The sequence below is a fragment of the Phlebotomus papatasi genome, chromosome 2, assembly GCF_024763615.1.
Source record: "Phlebotomus papatasi isolate M1 chromosome 2, Ppap_2.1, whole genome shotgun sequence".
NCBI classification, from domain to species: domain Eukaryota; kingdom Metazoa; phylum Arthropoda; class Insecta; order Diptera; family Psychodidae; genus Phlebotomus; species Phlebotomus papatasi.
The window spans coordinates 104,906,488-104,925,126 of NC_077223.1; the positions used below are offsets into that span (position 1 = coordinate 104,906,488).

At 37.4% G+C, this 18,639-nt stretch overlaps 1 protein-coding gene across 2 annotated transcripts in view; it reads right to left on the minus strand.

The window, feature by feature from the left end:
* The window catches only part of LOC129800583 (kalirin), a 105,958-nt gene that overhangs the window by 75,504 nt on the left and 11,815 nt on the right, over nt 1–18,639 (minus strand). For both annotated transcript variants that reach the window (XM_055845071.1, XM_055845072.1), the window contains exons 4-7: nt 14,803–16,767; nt 8,496–10,725; nt 5,007–5,128; nt 4,432–4,641 (exon numbers count right to left, since the gene is read on the minus strand). In XM_055845071.1, the coding sequence (XP_055701046.1) occupies nt 4,432–4,641; nt 5,007–5,128; nt 8,496–10,725; nt 14,803–16,767 (4,527 nt within the window). The remainder of the gene's footprint in view (nt 1–4,431; nt 4,642–5,006; nt 5,129–8,495; nt 10,726–14,802; nt 16,768–18,639) is intronic.

The window sequence follows — 18,639 nt, forward strand, 5'->3', positions numbered from 1 at the left end:
CCACAAATCATGTGATTTTTCATAGTAAAAACCATTTTACAAATAAATCTTCCATTGTGACACATAGAAGGTTAATCAGGCTTAATATTTCTGTTAAATACATTTTGGTTCAGATGACACAATTTTTGTGGGTGGCAAAAATTTGCAAATATCACCCTGCAGCAGCCTTTAAATGCTAATGTCGTGTGCCTTTAAATCCTATCTTTCCATACATCAAAACATGTGAAATCGAACTCCTACTTTTCTCTGACGAACGTCATACAAATACTTATAACCTGCTATCTTGCTCCGGCCGGGATGTTTCAAGATGACGATTGTCAACTTCAATTGCTTTTTCTTCCAAATTTTCAAGTGCAAAACAGTGCTTCAGAAAAATGTGAAGAAAAGTTATTGTGTAATGTCTTTTGACTGCAGTGATGATTTTAGTGAGTGCCTTAGGCTTCAACCTAATCATTTATAGCCCATTTAGTTTTATTGATTCAATATTCTCAGTGAAAAAAAAACATTTAAAGGCAGCTGCCTCGCGTTTAAAGGCAGACTATGCCAGCTGCCTTCATACAAATCGACATCACTTTTTTTAATTTCCTCAGAAGGAAGTGCTAAATGACGTAATCATATACGCTGAATGAACAAGAGAATTTTTTGGTGTAGTAGAAAATAAAATCCATTTTGTGGATTCTTCAGAAAAAAATCTTAAATTTGGAACTCCATTTTTCGTTTGAAGGCAGACGACTTTCCCCTACATTACATATTTGCAGCCAAATAATAGCTTATCTATTGTCGTGAAATCAGCCGGGATACTTTTGACAAGCAAAATGATGGCGTCACACGGTCGAGTTATGCGGCTCTTATCCTGACTGAATTGAAAAATGAGTAAGATTTTGCTTTTTTAGAAAAAGCGCTATAACTTTGGGAATAATTTATTTTCCGGTATAATATTCACAGGGAAAGTAGAGGGTGTCAAGGAGTACCCGAAAAGCGAAAAAAAAACGAATTTTGCAAAAAATCGAGTTGTTCGTTTCTTATTCTGAGGTATCGATATACACAATTGGTCGTATATATTAATTATTTTGCATATTCCCACCACATATCCTATCTTTAGCTCAAATGTATGTATATAGTATCATATTGAAATATTCATATCTCGGCTCTCTTGCAAGGAGACACCCTGACACCAAGTGTCCTGGCACACGAATAAAGGTCAGACAGAAGCCCTCCCGAGGCATCGTGAATTTTCGGGCGGGGAGCACGTGAAGAGGACAAAAGTACACCCATATGGAGGGGTAGTTAGTAATTTTGCAAGAGCAAGAACACGAGATATTTTGCCTCTGAAGCTTGCGCACTTTCAATTTCCCACGCAAATAACACACAGACACAATTTTCCCCCCAAAAAACAGCAAAAAGAAAAAAAAAAACACCAACCACCCACGAGATATAGGTGGTGTGTGGAGCACCAGCGGCAGCAGCAGCAGCAGCAAAAAAGAGCATATATATTCTTACCAAGGGAGTCACCCGCACTAATCGACCCGAAAAGTACCAGCGACAGTATCAAATGACTGATTAAACATCCCTCCCTCTCTCGAGACCTCCCACCAAAAACAGGCAAAAAAAAGCCTCCCTCAATGAGCCACTCATCTCTAATTGCCCAAAAATCAACAAGCCCCCCAACTGAGGCATCTTAGGCAAATTACTCATTATCCCCCCCCCAGTCCACTTGAAAGCACTAAAACAAAAAAAAATAAGAGAGAAAGGAAATCATGGAGAAAAGCGCGTGGAAATGAGCGGATTTTCACACGATTGAAACATACATGAAGCACACGTGAAACACGTGCCATTCTCCGGAGGACAAATTTGCCATAAATCATCCGAGATTCACATGTCATGCGTACAAAAGGAACAGGATATGCACTTCATTTCATACGGCATGAGATTCGCTATCCAATTGATAAAAAAAAATAATAATAAGAACTTTGCTTTATAGAATTTATAGGAGAAGCCTTCAGGCTTCGCACACATTCTGGTTTCGAACATTTCATATTTTTCCATATTCCTTTAGTGAATCTGACCTCACTCATCAGATTCATTAAAGTATTATGGCAAAATATGAAGTGTTCGAAGCTAGACCGTAGTGCCACATATAAGATTAATATTAATATTAAGAAAAGCCAAAAAGAGAGGTATAGGAGAAAGCTTTGATCGTTCGCACATAGGGTAAAGGCTCATTATTTTGGACAGTCTGCTTATAAGCATCGATGTTCCAAGTTTGAAGTGCGATATTTTCGATACTAATTGACTTTTTTTTGTTACTCTCTTTTCAGAAGGGTTGTTTAGAAACTTGGCAAGGGTTTATTGTCTTTGTTTTTACTAAAATTAGTCTTAATACGTTTAAAAATGAATTGATATGTAGAGGTGAATTTGACTCTTATTTTGGACAACTTGGTTATTAATTTGGACAACTTGGCTGTAAATTTGGACAGCTAATCCGCCTCAACAGGATGCTCATTGTTCTTCATTTCATGAACCAATCTTATCAAGTCCTCTTCCTGTTCATGTAAGGGAAACGTAGAATGTCACAAGAAGCCCGGAAACTTTCCATATCATTCATTAAGGTGAGTTGACTTCGGTACTCCAAGTACGTGCGGATTCGCTCATTCCCTGGCCTGTCCGGGAGCCTTTCAAGGCATTTCTCACTACATGTCTTTCATAGAGATGATGCTCCTATGTTTCTCCAGACACTTACACAACCTAGTCATCGAAAAAGCTAAAACTTCACGAAATTTCGTGAGAAAAACACCTGTCCAAAATAAGGAGTATCACCTCACTGGTGAATGTCTTAAAAAATTTCCCATTTTTCACACGAAAAACCTAATTCACAAGGAAAGTATCACTTCTGGTCAAATGAAATAAACACCACTAACGTGAATCAACACAATATTCAATGAATATTCAATAATATCACTCAAAAAAAGCGAAGAAACATTGTTGGTACTTCAACACAGCTAAATAAGACTGAAGTAAACACAAAGTTCTGTCATATTTCTCGTAAGCAATTGCTCACACTGAATTTTCAACAAAGCAATTTCAACTCAAATCATATTCAAAATTTAACGTATTTAGTGTTAAGATCTTCCAAAAAGAACAATTATTTAGATAGAATTCATTATTCATCAAATATTGGAATAAAAATCCATCATTTTAATCAATTTATTTTTAGTGTCCAATGTTATCCTCAAAGTGTCCAAAATAAGAAACTGGTCAAAATTATGAGCCTTTCCCCTACACTACCTTCAAACACTTTGTATTTCTTCTGTATTCATTTATGAATCTTACCTATTGCTATTATATTTGAATAACTAATCTTAAATTCCACTTTTTCTGAAAAAATTGGGAGTCTAATCCTTTTTTCCTAGTTTCAGGAAGCAAACATTAAAAACAGGTCCAAAATTGTAATTTTTCTGTGTAAAACAACTCTTCGAAAAGTTCCAAAAAAGTGATATTAAAACGTTTTAATCCTTATAAAAACGGTTTAATCAAGTAGATTAGAGTTCCCTTCAAACAATGATGTGCAACTTTTAGTGTCCGGTGCAAAATTTAAGGTAAAAATAGGGTTTCAATGATGACGTGAATCGTGTGCGAAGATGGAAACTTGATTGAACTTTCGCACAAATCGCCATTAAATTTTCATTTTCCTCTAGAGGAAAATCTGAGAATTTCCTGGGATTATCAGAGGTGGGATTATAAACCCTACAAGTAAGAGACTTTTTTGACATACTTGGAGAATCGATACGCTTTGCATGGAAGTCAGAAAAAATCACTAGACTTGAACATCATTTTTGTGTGCGAAAGTTCAAAGCCTCCCTCTATATTTGGAATATTTTTCTTTCGGAAAATAGCAACAAAGATTAACTTTAATTAAAGCATATTTCTCGTTAAGATAGAAAAGCATTGTCTTTGACAAAGTTTCAGGGATAAATTTCCTATAATTCAAGTCTGTAATCGTTCCTGTTCCTTTGTTAAATGTTTTGTGAATTCTATGAGAATACATTGGACAATCTTTTAACAAAAAATTACAAAGTTTCTTCCTAGAGTATACCATTCACAGAAGAATCTCATATGCTCGAAATTTGATAACGAATTTTTTTGGATCAAGTATTGAAACAGAAACCAAATGTTTACAGATATAAATTTGGAGTTTCCGATGACCCCCCCCTCAATATTTTGTTCTATTCTCGATTTTCATTACTTATTTGCTATGCAAAAATGTTCATAAAATCAAATTATAGTAACGTTTTTGCCTGATCGCAAGGCTACACTTCAGTTGTACGGTTCTTATCATGTTTTTCTTCAATGAATTACATTCCCTTCAAGATGATTCGAATAATAATAATTTGATAAATAATATTGGCAAAGAAACTGAAAGAATTCACTTACCTTATCGCTGTCAGTGGTATTCCCAGAACCAAAACTGGCCAGAGAGCTGCCGTCATTGTCATTCTCAGCGAGAGCTTCGTCGAGATCCCTCGAGGATCTCTGTGAAGATGTTGCCTTTGCAGTTGTTTTTGCCGGTGATTTTGGGAATGTCAGGGATGCAGCTGAGAAGTACGTCTCCTGAATCACTTCACGCAATTTTTTCACCCACATCTGCAAAACATTTGCAAACAACAACCAAACAATCAGCCCAGAAAATTAATTTCAAAAGCAATATTTTTTCTTTCTTGTCTTATAACTGGAAGTTATTGCGCAACATCAAAATCTTTTACCGGGTCTTTAGGCATAATTACTTGATCTCTTCCACTGAAAGGAATTTAGAAATTCACTTAGCGTAAAAAAAAAATATTATAGTAACTAATAAATTTATGATGAAGTTATGTTGTGTCGGAAATTATGACTCAACTCCATGAAAATTTCATGTACCATTGGATTAAATTACAAGATGCAGTTGAACATCAAGTGCTTCACAAATGTTTAACTTTCTAATAGCATATTTTTTCTTTCTTTTTACTCACCTGTTTCGTCTCCAAATTGTGAGCCTTCAGCACAACACGGAAATCCGCCACCATTGGAGCTCTTCCTGTCCACACCGCAAACTTTGTCTCATCGCCCTCAATGTGCTCAGTCACTCCGAGTTCTGCAAAAATTTATGGTTAATTGCTTAATGTCTTCCTAGAGCAAGTGCCCAAGAAGCATTGAACCCTTTAAGAGGTCTTGTTGCTACGTAAAATTGAAAAGTTGCATAATACAACTACATACTATCGATCATGTTAATAGGATCATGTGAATATCATGATAGACTGATAAGCAAATCCTTAAGAAGATTCAATTTATTACTGGCACACTTTATAGAACTCTTCAATAATTTTTTAGAAAATTCCCAATAGAGACATGGAAATTTTAATAGGTTTTCTCCGAGAAATCCGAATGAAATTAATTTTTACATAAAGATATACTTCAGTCGAGATGTTTTAATTGAAAGAAGTTTAAATAGAACGTCGAAGATTAATATTTGGGTATAGTATTTTAAGCAAAGAATTAAGGAAGAAGTACAGGGAATATCTGGAAAACTCAGTAGCCTATCTCAAGGAAGCCCCGAGGTTATCCCTTAGGAAATCAAAATTAGAAATATAAAAAAGGTAAATTAGATTAAAAAATTATAATAACAAAATATAGAATAAATTTATCCTTGGAATTCCCAGGGAAATCTAAATCTAGCTGGGTAAGATTCAGAGACCTTTCCTGGAGATTTATTTGGGAAACATCCTTAATTTTTTTCTAAAATTCAACTAAATTTCTTGGGAAAGTTTCAAAATGCACCCCTATAAAAAAATCTGCGGCATTCCATAGGAAAATCCATAAGAAGTGTCATCACTTCCTCACCGAAAATTCTCCAACGGGTACTTAGGGAGAAGTATGGGGTGGCCAAGTAACAAAGCCGAATTGGCATGTAACGCAACTTCCTAGGGAATCTTCCCCATCTCGGGGAAGAAGATTCTTCAGGCTCTCCTTGAGAAATAGTCCTCCCCAGTAATATGGCACAGGAAAACGGAAATTTTTCTTAAGGAAATCCCGGACACCTTTCTAAGAATGATGAGGAAAAACTGAGAGATTTTACCCAGGGGGATATACCAGTGAACTCCCCTGAAAAAGTCAGGGATCTGAAAAACTACAAGACTTTTCTCAAAGAAATTCCTGAGAACTCTTTGGGAAAGCTTGGAAAAATTTGAGAATAATTCTCAGGAAAATCCTTAGGAAAAACCATAAAAATATCCCCACATTTTACTTTCTTTTTTGATTTTTCCTTTATTATTTCTTATCTTTGTATTTCTTTTTCTTTTAGGTCTCTTAAATTTTTTCCGACGTTCCTTTTGAACTTTTCAACCAAAAAGCCATCTCGCCTGAAGTATAAGCTTAACTTTTACAGAATTTCTCCCAGAACTTTCCTTGAACTCGCCACGGAATTTACATATTTTATTTATTTATTTTATTAATTTATTGAAATACGCTCGAGTTCCTTTACAATATATCTCCATCTCCCGAAAGAATTTTCTCCTCGATTTCCCTGGGAAATCTTCGAGAATGGTCTGGGAAATTCGAAAACTTTTCCTTGGAAAATTTGAGCGAATCCTCTAGCAATGGCAACGGAATTTTCCCAATCACTATGAGGAAATTTCCCCTTGAATTCATCGGGAATTCCCTAGGAGCCAGCCAAACTTTCTGAGGGAAAATTTAAGAAAAATTTTCCAAGGGAATTTAAAGGGATCTCTTTGGAAAATGTCGACACTTCAGCAGAGTAGTTTTTCCAGACATTCCACCCTAAGTCTCGTTGTTGAAATCGCCGAAGTTTTTAGGAAAAAAAATCCTGACATATCTACATTTCGGTGGGAAATCCTAGAGAACAATAATAGAAATTGCACATAGAAATTTCTCTAGGAATACCATTGAAATTCCCTGGAAAGTTACCATGTTTACCGAAAGAAGAAAGTTCCAATGGGGTAATTTGGTACCATTTACAATTTGGGACACTTGAGATTTTCTCATTATTTCAGATCAACAAAGAGAAAACAAAGACCGCGAAATAGAAGAAAAAAACGATTAAGAAGAAATGGAAGAACTTTTCATCCTTTTGAATATCTTAAACAGTGAAAAAAACTCAAATGTCCCTAATTGTAAATCGTTCCAAATTACCTTAGTTTACCCTACTTTGGAAATTTCCACTCTTTAATGGGAAATTCCTTGAGCAATTCCACTCAAAGTCCTATGACGGGTAATCTTGGAAACTTGTGGAGGAAAATTCTTTTGGTGTCTTTGAAATTTCCTTCGGGAGGATTTCTTTTTATAGGGACGCAAGGATAATTCATCAAGCTTTCCCTGAGCATATCAGTGGCACAAATCCCCCAGTTTTCCAGGAAGATTTACTAATATTTTTCCGTGAAATCTGTAGGAAATTTCCCCAGAAAATCGGGAAGAAGTTCGTCAAATTCTCCTGGGAATGTCCCTAGGACAAATTCCCCGTTTTCCGTTAGTCTCTTCGAGATATCTCGAGGAAATCTATAGGAAATTTCCTCAGAAAATTGGGAAGAAGCTCATCGACCTCTCCTAGAAATGTGCCAAGAACATTCCTAGGAATGTCCCTAGGACAAATTCCCCATTTTCCGGTAGTATGTTCGAGCGAGGAAATCTATAGGAAATTTCCTCAGAAGATTGGGAAGAAGTTCGTCAAATTATCCTAGAAATGTCCCTAGGACACTCCTAGGAATGTCCCAAGTCAAATTCCCCGTTTTCCGGTAGTATGTTCGAGATATCTCGAGGAAATCTATAGGAAATTTCCTCAGAAAATTGGGAAGAAGCTCATCGACCTCTCCTAGGAATGTCCCAAGGACACTCCTAGGAATGTCCCTAGGACACTCCTGGGAATGCCCCTAGGACAAATTCCCCGTTTTCCGGTAGTCTCTTCGAGATATCTCGAGGAAATCTATAGGAAATTTCCTCAGAAAATTGGAAAGAAGCTCATCGAACTCTCTTAGAAATGTCCCTAGGACATTCCTAGGAATGTCCCTAGGACAAATTCCCCGTTTTCCGGTAGTCTGTTCGAGATATCTCGAGGAAATCTATAGGAAATTTCCTCAGAAAATCGGGAAGAAGTTCGTCAAATTCTCCTGGGACTGTCCCAAGGACACTCCTAGGAATGTCCCAAGGACACTCCAAGGAATGTCCCTAGGACAAATTCCCCGTTTTCCGGTAGTATGCTCGAGATATCTCGAGGAAATCTATAGGAAATTTCCCCAGAAAATTGGGAAGAATCTCATCGACCTCTCCTAGAAATGTGCCAAGGACACTCCTAGGAATGTCCCAAGGACACTCCAAGGAATGTTCCAAGGACACTCCAAGGAATGTTCCCAGGAAAAATATGAAGTGTTCGAAGCCAGAATGTGTACAAAACCTGAAATTTCCTGGTGAAAAACCTAGGAGAAATTATTAAAAAGTTGAAGTGAACTTACCAGAAGTCATTAGCTTCATCTTGTACTGGTACTTGACCACTCCATTGGAGTCCTTGGTCTCCTTGGCCAGCAACACGTACAGCTCAAATAGGAAGACATGGCGTTCTCTGCCCTTGCGAATTATCTGTTTATTGTCCCACGCCAGGAAGGAATCCTGCAGAACAACTTCTCCCAAACTGTCAATCTTCACATCGCACTGCTCCAACAGAGACAAGTGCATGGCATCATTGGCCTTCTTGGGAACATTCAGCATCACATCAAGTCCATCCCGGATCTCTCCCTGACCCTCTTCGCAGCACGACTGGAGATCTTTGAGCAGCAATTGATACTTTGTTATGCGCTGAACGGGTTTGATTAGAAATGCCGCCAGAGGATGTTCTATTTTGTGTTTCTTCTGGATATCCTCGAAGTATGTGCCTCCATGCTGTACCATTAGATTATTCGACAGTGGCTTATTCTTGCAGTAATGAACGTACATGTCAAATTTCAGAGCCCACGTAACGAAACAATGCCCGACGTCTTCAGGCATTGTTTCGTACTTTTCGAGTTCTTTGAGGAAGATCTGTTCATGGAACTTCCAGATCTCCTCCATATTGCCAAACAGGACATCCTTCTTTCCCAGCAAACCCGCTGGAACATTGCTTCCGGATTCCATTTCTCGCATAAAATACTTTATACAGATCTCCAGATCTTTGACGTAGGTTCTTTCTGTTTGCATTAATTCTGCCATTATGAATTCCTTTCGGCGAGCAGATTTCCTCTTGTCCTCATTGAGTTCCTTGCCTCCGGGTTGGGAAGCTGCTGCACTGAGTTTAGTCTCCAGGGAAGGGTCAGAGTGACGATCTCCTGGCATTCCTGAGGAATTTGACGAACTTAGTGAATTTTGATCTTCCTGAACTTGAGCTGGAATTCCTAGAGATTTTTCCAGGTGAGCCCGATAGGCATCCATTCGACCACTGAAATCCTTGTAGCGATTGTCCACAGCTGCTACCCATTGCTTAATTGACGCTGCATGGGCATGTCCTTTCTCCACGAGGCTGTCTGCCAATTGAATAAGAAGTTTAACTCGTTCCCGGGTCTCCTTGGCCGTTCCCTTGAAGTCATTGTGCTCCTTCAGGAGAGCATCAGTCTCCTCGGGATTCTTTCCAATGGCATTCGTACGGGAAGACAAGTAGGCTTCTCCGGTATTGTGAATCCATTCAATGGCCTGCTTAGCTGAACGTTCAAAAAGAACAAATTGCTGACACTGATCCAATCTCTTTTTGCGCTGTGTCCAAAATTCTAGAACTTGATTTTCCTGCGTCAGCAATTTGTCTAGGATCTGTTTGACACGGGATTCACTCGTTCCTGAACCCTGATAGTCGTAGAACTGAAGAGATCTTGAGGTATACTTCAGAAACGTCTCAGCTGTCCTCCTGGCCAGAGTGCAAGCCTTCAGAAAGGCTTCCTTCTGCTCCTGATGCTTCGCTATCAAATGTGCCACTGTCTGGGCTTTATCGCTGGATCCACCACTTCCGCACCAATCCTCATCTCGCCTGTACTCCCTCTCCAGGCTGTCCAGCACCGTACAAACTTGCTCAGCTGTCTTGAAGAAATTTATCGAAGCCGTCACGAGTTTATGCCTCTCCTCGGCAAATGTCACCAATTTCTGCCATTTCTTCGTGACTTCCTCCGAAATATCCCGGATACTTTTGGGATCGTAGTGATTGGCATTTATCAGAGCATCAGCTCGATACTTTACCTGAACTGCCGACGTATGGGTCTTCTCAATGGCCATCTGAAATTGTTCATGTTCCTTCCGCAAATGTTCAGCTTCCTGCAAATTCTTCGGAATTGTAAAACTAGCCACGAGCATCGCTTCCCCATTGCGTATCCACGAAATAACCTGATTGGCATCATTCTTGAACTGACACAGCTGAACAGCCTGTTCCAATTTCACCCTCTTCACCTCTCCCAAATCCTCCAAATCCAACTCACGATCATGCAAAAACTCTATCAAATACTGAATCCGCGACTGTGCCGTATTTGTCCCATCGGCCATTATAATAAACCCAGCAGATTCAAAGATCTGAAATAACTCCTGACCCTGCTGCAAAATATCAAATACCGTACTCTGCATCTGATTCACCAATTCATTGTGCATCCTCAGCAACTGTTCAGCCTTCTGATAGTCCATAGAGAGCTCCGTGTGTTGCAGTTCTTCTGCCCAAATCTCCAGCTGAGACGAAATCTACACCAAATTGAAGGTCAGTGACATTGTTGACCAATTGGGCAATTGTTTTAAACTTTCACTTGACCAATTACACAAAAATGAAAAATGTACGAGGTATTTAAAAAGTGAGACTTTTTATGTAATTGATGAATTAATTTGGAATATACAGTATTAAAAATGTTGGAATGAATTATACGGCAAAAATAAACACAAAATTTTACTGTTAATTGTGATTACAAGAAAGCATTTGGAAAATTAATTTCTGCATTGAAAATAAGTTTTCTTCTATCTACCATCCAAGGGGCATATCATAAAATATAAATAATTGACATGTCGTTTCTATAAACATGTTTTTTGTTTCAAGAATGATGAAAAGTGAAACTTATGTTTCTTGGAATGCATTTTAGCATTTCTAGAGAAGGGATTTCTGAGATGGGAATTCGTGTTTCTAGAAAGATTTTCGTGTTTCATTAACATGTCGTCAGTTAAATCAGCATTTGTCGTAACTTCATTTTTGCGATTTTGGGATATGTAGGGTCATTTGCCTAAAGCGAGACAGTTTGGAAAGTTGGACAAAGTAGTGTGGAATGTGAGACACCTCCCTAAAAACTTGATAATAAATCAATTAAATATTTCAATTTTCGATAAAAAGATTATTAAACCTAATTTTATGATTATTTTTTAGAAGTTAAAAATGCAAAAATCGTTATAAAACAATCAAAGGGTGACTTGCAAGAAGAATTTAAAAAATATATTGCATACGTGATATTCATAACCATGACACGGTAGTTGTCATTCTCTCTGTTTCTTATGGAAGTTGCTAGGAAAATATCAAAGTGTTTTGTTTGATTTTTCGGAATAATTTGTGAAATATTGTTAAGTCCGCAGTGAAAATCGAAGAACATACATCCATTTAAAAGGTGAATAAAAAATATTTGTGAAATATTACATTTATAAAGAATAGAAAAATGATTTAATTTCGCATTGCTTTCATAACAAGTTTTATGAAATCTTGGACAAATTGATTTGGTGGTTTTGTGCAGTGAAATCGTGTTCACAAGGAAGACGAAGATCCTTAAGTATCCGGAGAAATAGTTTCAACAGCAGTTAGCAGCTGATAAGGAGAAAATCTCCTGGAAAAGGATGCAAAGATTTCCAGATTTCGAAGACCACTTTTTCTGACACAGAAAATATCGCAAAAACTCCTGGAGAAAGACAAATAGGAGCCTCTACAGAACTCTCAAAGCAAGTGGAAAAGGATCTGGCCGAATGAGGTATCCAAATCTGCTAAGAAGTGCATCCGCCTTAAAACTATAACTGCTAGACAGCGCGAGGCATCTGTGAAATTTACAGAATCTCTTTTTGGTTGGACGTCCAGGAAGTTCTTGGTAATTAGCATTCCTTAACTGTTACCCGGACATAAAGAAGGGATTAGCATAACCATCAAATGTGCAAGTATACAGAAAAAACCCCCAACATTTGATTTTCTACATATTTCGTATGATATTTTGTCATTAATATCACTATGTCCAACTTTCCAAAAGATTTTGTTCAACTTTCCAAAGTTTTGTCCATCTTTTCAAAATGTGTTATTTTTTTTAATTTCCGTGAATTTTCCGATTATTCGGTTGCAATTTTTAATAACAACTGCTAAAATTCTGTTAAAATAATTGAATTTTTTCTTAAGTGTCTCGCTTTCCACCATTCACCCTACATATTTAGAATCAGCGTAATTTTGTTTATTAAATTCACTTGAGAAAAAGAAACTTTTATAAGCCCATTAAAAATTATTTTAAACAAAAATTATCGTAAGTGCCCTTAATTAATAAAAATTTATCAGAATTTGTCGTAACTTCCACTTTTGGGGAAGTTACGACAAATTTCCATACAAAATTTTCAATAATCAGCATTTGCCGTAACTTTTTGAGCTCGCTTGCGTGGCTTGTAATTTGCAGCAAAAATGTAATATTTCTCATTAAAACGTTCACAAACTCTTCCAAATATCTAAAGACAGTGCGAATAATGCAACATTAAATCATTTTAATTCGATATTTGTGAGAAATAAGTGAGAAAAAAATCCCTACCCATCTGTCATTAATTCAAAATAAAACAAGCGACGCGGCGCACAAAATTTATGAAATAAAAGCTTTTAGGGACAGGAATAAGACTTTAATTGATTAATTTAGTCAAATGAAGGCGCTTATTCTCACTAGAGTTATTGAAATTGATATAATGCATTTTTGAAAATTGTCGTAACTTCCAGAATCTCCATACATTGGAAGTTACGGCTGTATAAACGATGGAAGTTACGATAAAATATTATTGTGTTTCTTCTAACATATATCTCAATATTTCAGCTTTTAAATCATTTTATAAAGATTTTTTCGAGTTAACTTATAGATTATTAGTGCTACTTTTATTATTTTGACTCAAAAGTATCGCATTCGGGGCTCATTTTTAAGAAAAATAGGGCTGAACTTGAAATATCGTCTCCTGATAAGTTGTCAAAAGGAAGTTACGACAAATGCTGATTTAACTGACGATGTTTCTGGGGCTTAATAGAAAAGTTTACGTGTTTATAGAAACGCTTCCGTGGTTCTTTAATGAATTTCTGTAATTGTTAAACCGTTTCTGCATTTCTTGAAAGTGTTTCCCAGATTCTAGAAACTCGAAACGTTTTCGCGCTTCTTAAAGTGGTTTCAATGTTTCCAAAAAGCACGTTTTCACAGGTGCCTTTATAAATGTTTCCAAGTTTCCTGAATGCGTTTCCCTGATTCCAGAAACAGTTTTCGGACTTCGCGAAACGTTTTCGAGCTTCTTGTGTATTTTAATGTTTCTAGCAAAAATGTTTTCAAGCCCATTTGCAAATGTTTCTGAGTTTCTTGAATGTGTTTCAATCGTTTCAATGATTCCAGAAACAGTTTTCAGGCTTCACGAAACGTTTTCGAGCTTCTTAAGCGTTTTAATGTTTCTAAGAAACACGTTTTCAGGTGCCTTTACAAATGTTTCCGAGTTTATTGAATGCGTTTCCCTGATTCCAGAAGCAGTTTTTCGGACTTCACGAAACGTTTTCGAGCTTCTTGAGCGTTTTAATGCTTCTAGGAAACATGTTTTCAAGCGCCTTTGTGAGTTTCTTTAATGCGTTTCTCTTTTCTAAATACGTTTCCGTGTTTCAAGAATCGTTTTCGCGTATCTTAAGACAACATTTATTTATAATATACTCATATTTAAGTACTCTGTATTTTTGGGCATGAATAAAATTCAAATTCAATTCAATTCAATTCAATTCAATTCTTAAGAGCGTTTCAGTGTTTTTTTTTTTAATAGAAATTTCACAATTTATTCCCGAGTTCCTTGACAGTGTTTCCATGTTTCAAGAAACGTTTCTCTGCTTCTTAAATGCATTTCGGTATTTAAAAATATTCCGGGCTTCTTGAATGCGTTTTCGCGTTTCTTTACAAATATTCCTGTGTTTCTTGAATGTGCTTCCCATATTTCTAGAAACATTTTAGGTAGTTCTTGAATGGATTTCCGTTTTTTTCTAAAGTTTCCGCATTTCTACAAACGTTTCTGTACTTTTTAAATTCATTTCAGAGTCTTGCAAAAAAGTTATCGCGGTTCTAAGAACCTTTACAAATATACCCGAGTATTTCCGTGTCCCAAAAGATGTTTCTGCATTTCAAGAAACATTTTCTTGTTTCTGTAAATATTTTCTTATTTCTCAAATGCCTTTCAATGTTCCTAAAAACAAGTTTCCCCATCTTTTATTTATGTGCATTTTCGCGTTTCTATCGTTTTTAAGTGATTCTGAACTTCTCAGGGAACCCACGCGAAACCCAAGGAACCCATATATTTTTTCAGGTTTCTAGGGATCAGGAGCCATTCTTTTCTCAAGGAACTCAGGGAACCCACGGGAAACGCAAGGAACCTATATATTTTTTTCAGGTTTCTGGGGACCGGGAATTCAAGTGACTTAGATCGTTTATGAGTTGCCCCTTGGAAATATTGTGAAGATTGTTTTTTCAATGTTAAAATCAAGCTGAAAAAATGTTAATGAAAGGATAGTCAAGATTGTTATCAAATGATTCAACTCACCTCAAGGGCATCCCTCTCGAAGAGTCTCAGCCGGAGGAACAGATCCAGTCTCATCTTCCTGGCTGACCAGAGTTCTTCTAATTCAATTCGTTGCTTCGAGAGATTCTCGATGGTGGTTTCGATGGCATTGACAGATCCACTTGGATCAAGTTCCTCCGTGGCTCTCAATTCCTGCAGCAATGCCTCTCCCTGGGCAATTGTCTGATCGCAAATGGTAAGTGTATGTGCCTTCTGATCCTGACACTGCTGCAGTAGCCTTTCCGTGGACGAGAGATTCTCCTCCGGGAGCAAACTATCACTTGCCGTGATGTCATTGCGCAGCTGAACCACCCAATTGCAGATCTCCTTGTCATGAGTATAGAATAGCACAGCCAACTCCAATCGCCTCCTCCTCTGTTCCACTCGACTGGCAAATGATGCCACGTGCGTCTCCAATTCACGTGTCACATTGTAAATCTCATTGGGAATAACTTCTCCGGATCTGGCCAGTTCGTCGGCGGCTGAAAGGAGTTTTTCGGCATTGCTGTAGGTATTTTGAGCGACATTTTCAAAATGCTCATGAGACTTCTGATAAACTCTGGCCTTTTGCAGATTCTTTCCTATTCCTGTGTTTTTGCGCAGGAACACTTCTCCATGGTTTTCCAGCCAGTCTAGGACTTGCTTAACATCTTCCTGGAAGAGCCTAAGAGCTAGAGTTTGATGCAATCGAACTTTTCCTGCATGCCATTTGGCTTCAAGGGCACGATGATGCCCTAGAATTTGATGAATAACCGCTAGGACATGGGAAGCTCCTTCGCTGTAGTCAGCTGCTGGATTCCCAGCTCCATAGCTCGATCCAGTTTCTGATTTTTTGTGTTCGGGCACTCCCGGAGGCGGAGGTTGATTGCAGACCTGAACGAGGTGATCCAGTTGATAGAGGAGCTTCTTGCTGGTCGAATGAACTTCAGTGTAGGCCTGACACATGGATTCATACAAATTCTGATGCGTACAGATAATATTCTCCAAACTCTGAATATCCAACGGAAGTTGCTGTCCAGCCTCACAGGCCGAAGCCCAAGATGGTACATTATCACAGTACTGTTCGGCTTTATGATGAAAAATTACACTGAGTGCCAGGACTGCCGTTCTCTCATCCAATCCCGCCGCAAAATCCTTCCATGTCCTATCCAGGCGACTTGCCACCGTTCGAATATGTTGAGCTGCATAGTGATTGCCCTCAATGAGTTTTCCCGCCACCGCAAGAATCCTATTGATATTCACGCAAACATTCATCGATGCTACGGCAAATTTCTGATGTTCATCCTGAAGATTCTTAGCCACAGTGTAATTGTGCCCAATTTCCACGTAACTCATCTGAAAGATATCCCTATTGTGCAATATCCAATCGAACATCTTCTCACAATCCTGCTCAAATAACTTCAACTGAAAGCACTGATCCAATTTATTCTTACGCTGTTGCCACATTGTCAGCAAATACTGCTGTGCACTGTGAACAGCTTCCAACTGCTGAAGTATCTGATTCACCGATGCAATCCTATCTGGATTGCCATGTGATCCATTTAGCGAATGAGTATTGTTTGAATTTGATGCATGTGATGCCGAATCTTCACCACCACTGCCACTTCCACCCGGACATTCAATATTGAGCTTAGCCAGAAGACGTTTTCCCTGCAAATCCAACTCTTCCAGTGGCAACTTCGTAATCTTCTTCTTCATCATGTCCTTGTGATGATCCAACTCCAGCAATGCCCCATTGGCATCTTCAGCAAATTCACACCGAGATATATCCTCCTGAAGATCATCAATTCTGTCCAGGAGATCACTAGCCTGCCACAGAAATTCTTCCAGTTCCAGCCGTGTATCAATCCAACTGTTGTGGTCATACTGAAAGGTTCCATCGAGATCTGGCGTCACCTGGGACGCATCAATGATCTTCCCCAGAGATTCAAGTGAGATTGAGATTGTCTGAAAGGCAAACAATCACTTTCAGAATCCCTCTCTAAATCACCAAGAAGAAAACTGGATAAATGACGTTTTGGTCTTACAAGCCCCGCCCACAAAATTCATCAAGTCACGCCCCTTTTAACTCTTTCCGGACCGCAGCCTATGCTGCAAGTCAATTTCACCATTTTTTAATCCAAAGTATCTAAACTCAGGTATTAATTGAGGTTCTACAAAAAATATCTTACATTTGGACATCCTTATAGTTTGTAATCATCCACAAGAATCGTTGTTATCAAGGCGTTGTTATCTTGTAATCTGTATCTGTAAAGGGCTGTTAAGGCCATCATCGTGAGTGGCAAAATAGTCACTTTGACGTTTCGTAATCTTGTTAAGTTTTTTTGTTTACATTTTGGTGTTTGTCGCCACAATGAGTCGCAAATACAATAAACAGCGTTTTATTAATTAAGAAATTGATTTTTTCATTCCTTCTACTTAAAGAGTGTTGCTTAGAACCTTGTAGACAATTTATCGACTTTATTTACTCTAAAATCATTCTTAATACATTTTAAAATGAATAAAAATATAGACATAGCTTTTGTGCCCTATTTCGGCCACCTTCATTCTCATAGTTCCTTGCCCTTCGGGAATTCTTCCAAAATCTTTTTCACGTCATCTCGTTTGTCGAAGCTACATTTTTTGTTATTCTTTTGCATTATATAAGCTCCAGAGTATGCAAAAACTAAAAATTCATGGAAATTCGAGGAACAAAAAAGGTGGCCGGAATTGCCAGCTGGCCGGAATTTGGCACACTTACTCTAAACATTTTATAATGAGTATATTCTTATAGGAAATTTACTGCTCTACATTGCAGAAGATTATTTTCCTCTATCTCGAAAGAAATGTGATTTTCAAATCATTTTCTAAAAGTCGATTTTGTGGAGATTCTCAAAATTGCTGGGGCAAATTTTGTCAGTCTACGGATAATTTGTTAAGATTTGTTTTACTCTCGCAAACGTTAAAAATATCAAATAGAAATTTTTTATAGGAAATTTATTCCTCTGCAACTTTGTGGAAGATAATTTTTCTCTATCTTAACGAGAAATGTGCTTAAATTGAGCTAATCCGGATTGATATTTTCTGTAAGCCAAATATTCCAAAAATAGGGCTCAAAATTTCATTATTTTTTTATTTTACATAATCCTTTCTCGAATCACTATTACGAACTATTACAAGATAAACTACTTAGATGCATTGGCTCTAAATTCGTGAAAACAATAGTCCTAGAATTTAACGCTGGACTACTTAAAAAACAGATTTTTATTAACAATGCAAAAATACCACTTCGTCGCCACTTTTTACCACTTTTCGCCAGTTTTGTAACCACTTCTCGCCACCCACTTGAAAAGGTCCAAACTGGATTATTTTAGGCAATGTTAAAAAAAATACATTCGGCATTTCTTTTTCCTTGTGATCACCTTATAATTACTCACTTTAAACGATTTTCTTCCTCTTTTCTTTGAGAAATCAAATTATAGGTCTATTGCAGAAAGTAAACAATGCAAATTTGACAACTGAGAATCTACGAAGCGAAGTTAGCGTCGCCTATTGAAAAGAGATGGCAACAGGTGGTAAAATCAATTTCAGAAGATAACCACTTTTCGCCATGCCTCATTTTTATATAAAAATGATATAAAATGAAAAATTAATTTATTAAATACAAATTTTATGTATTCCACAATTGTAATTAAATATTCAATAGACAAATTATTTATCCAAAATGATATTTTTTGCTTGACGAAAATTTGATGACACTTACTATATTTGGTAAGAAATATTGGATTTGATGCACTTTCTTAAAATATTACTCTAAATAATGCTTAAAATCGTAAATCC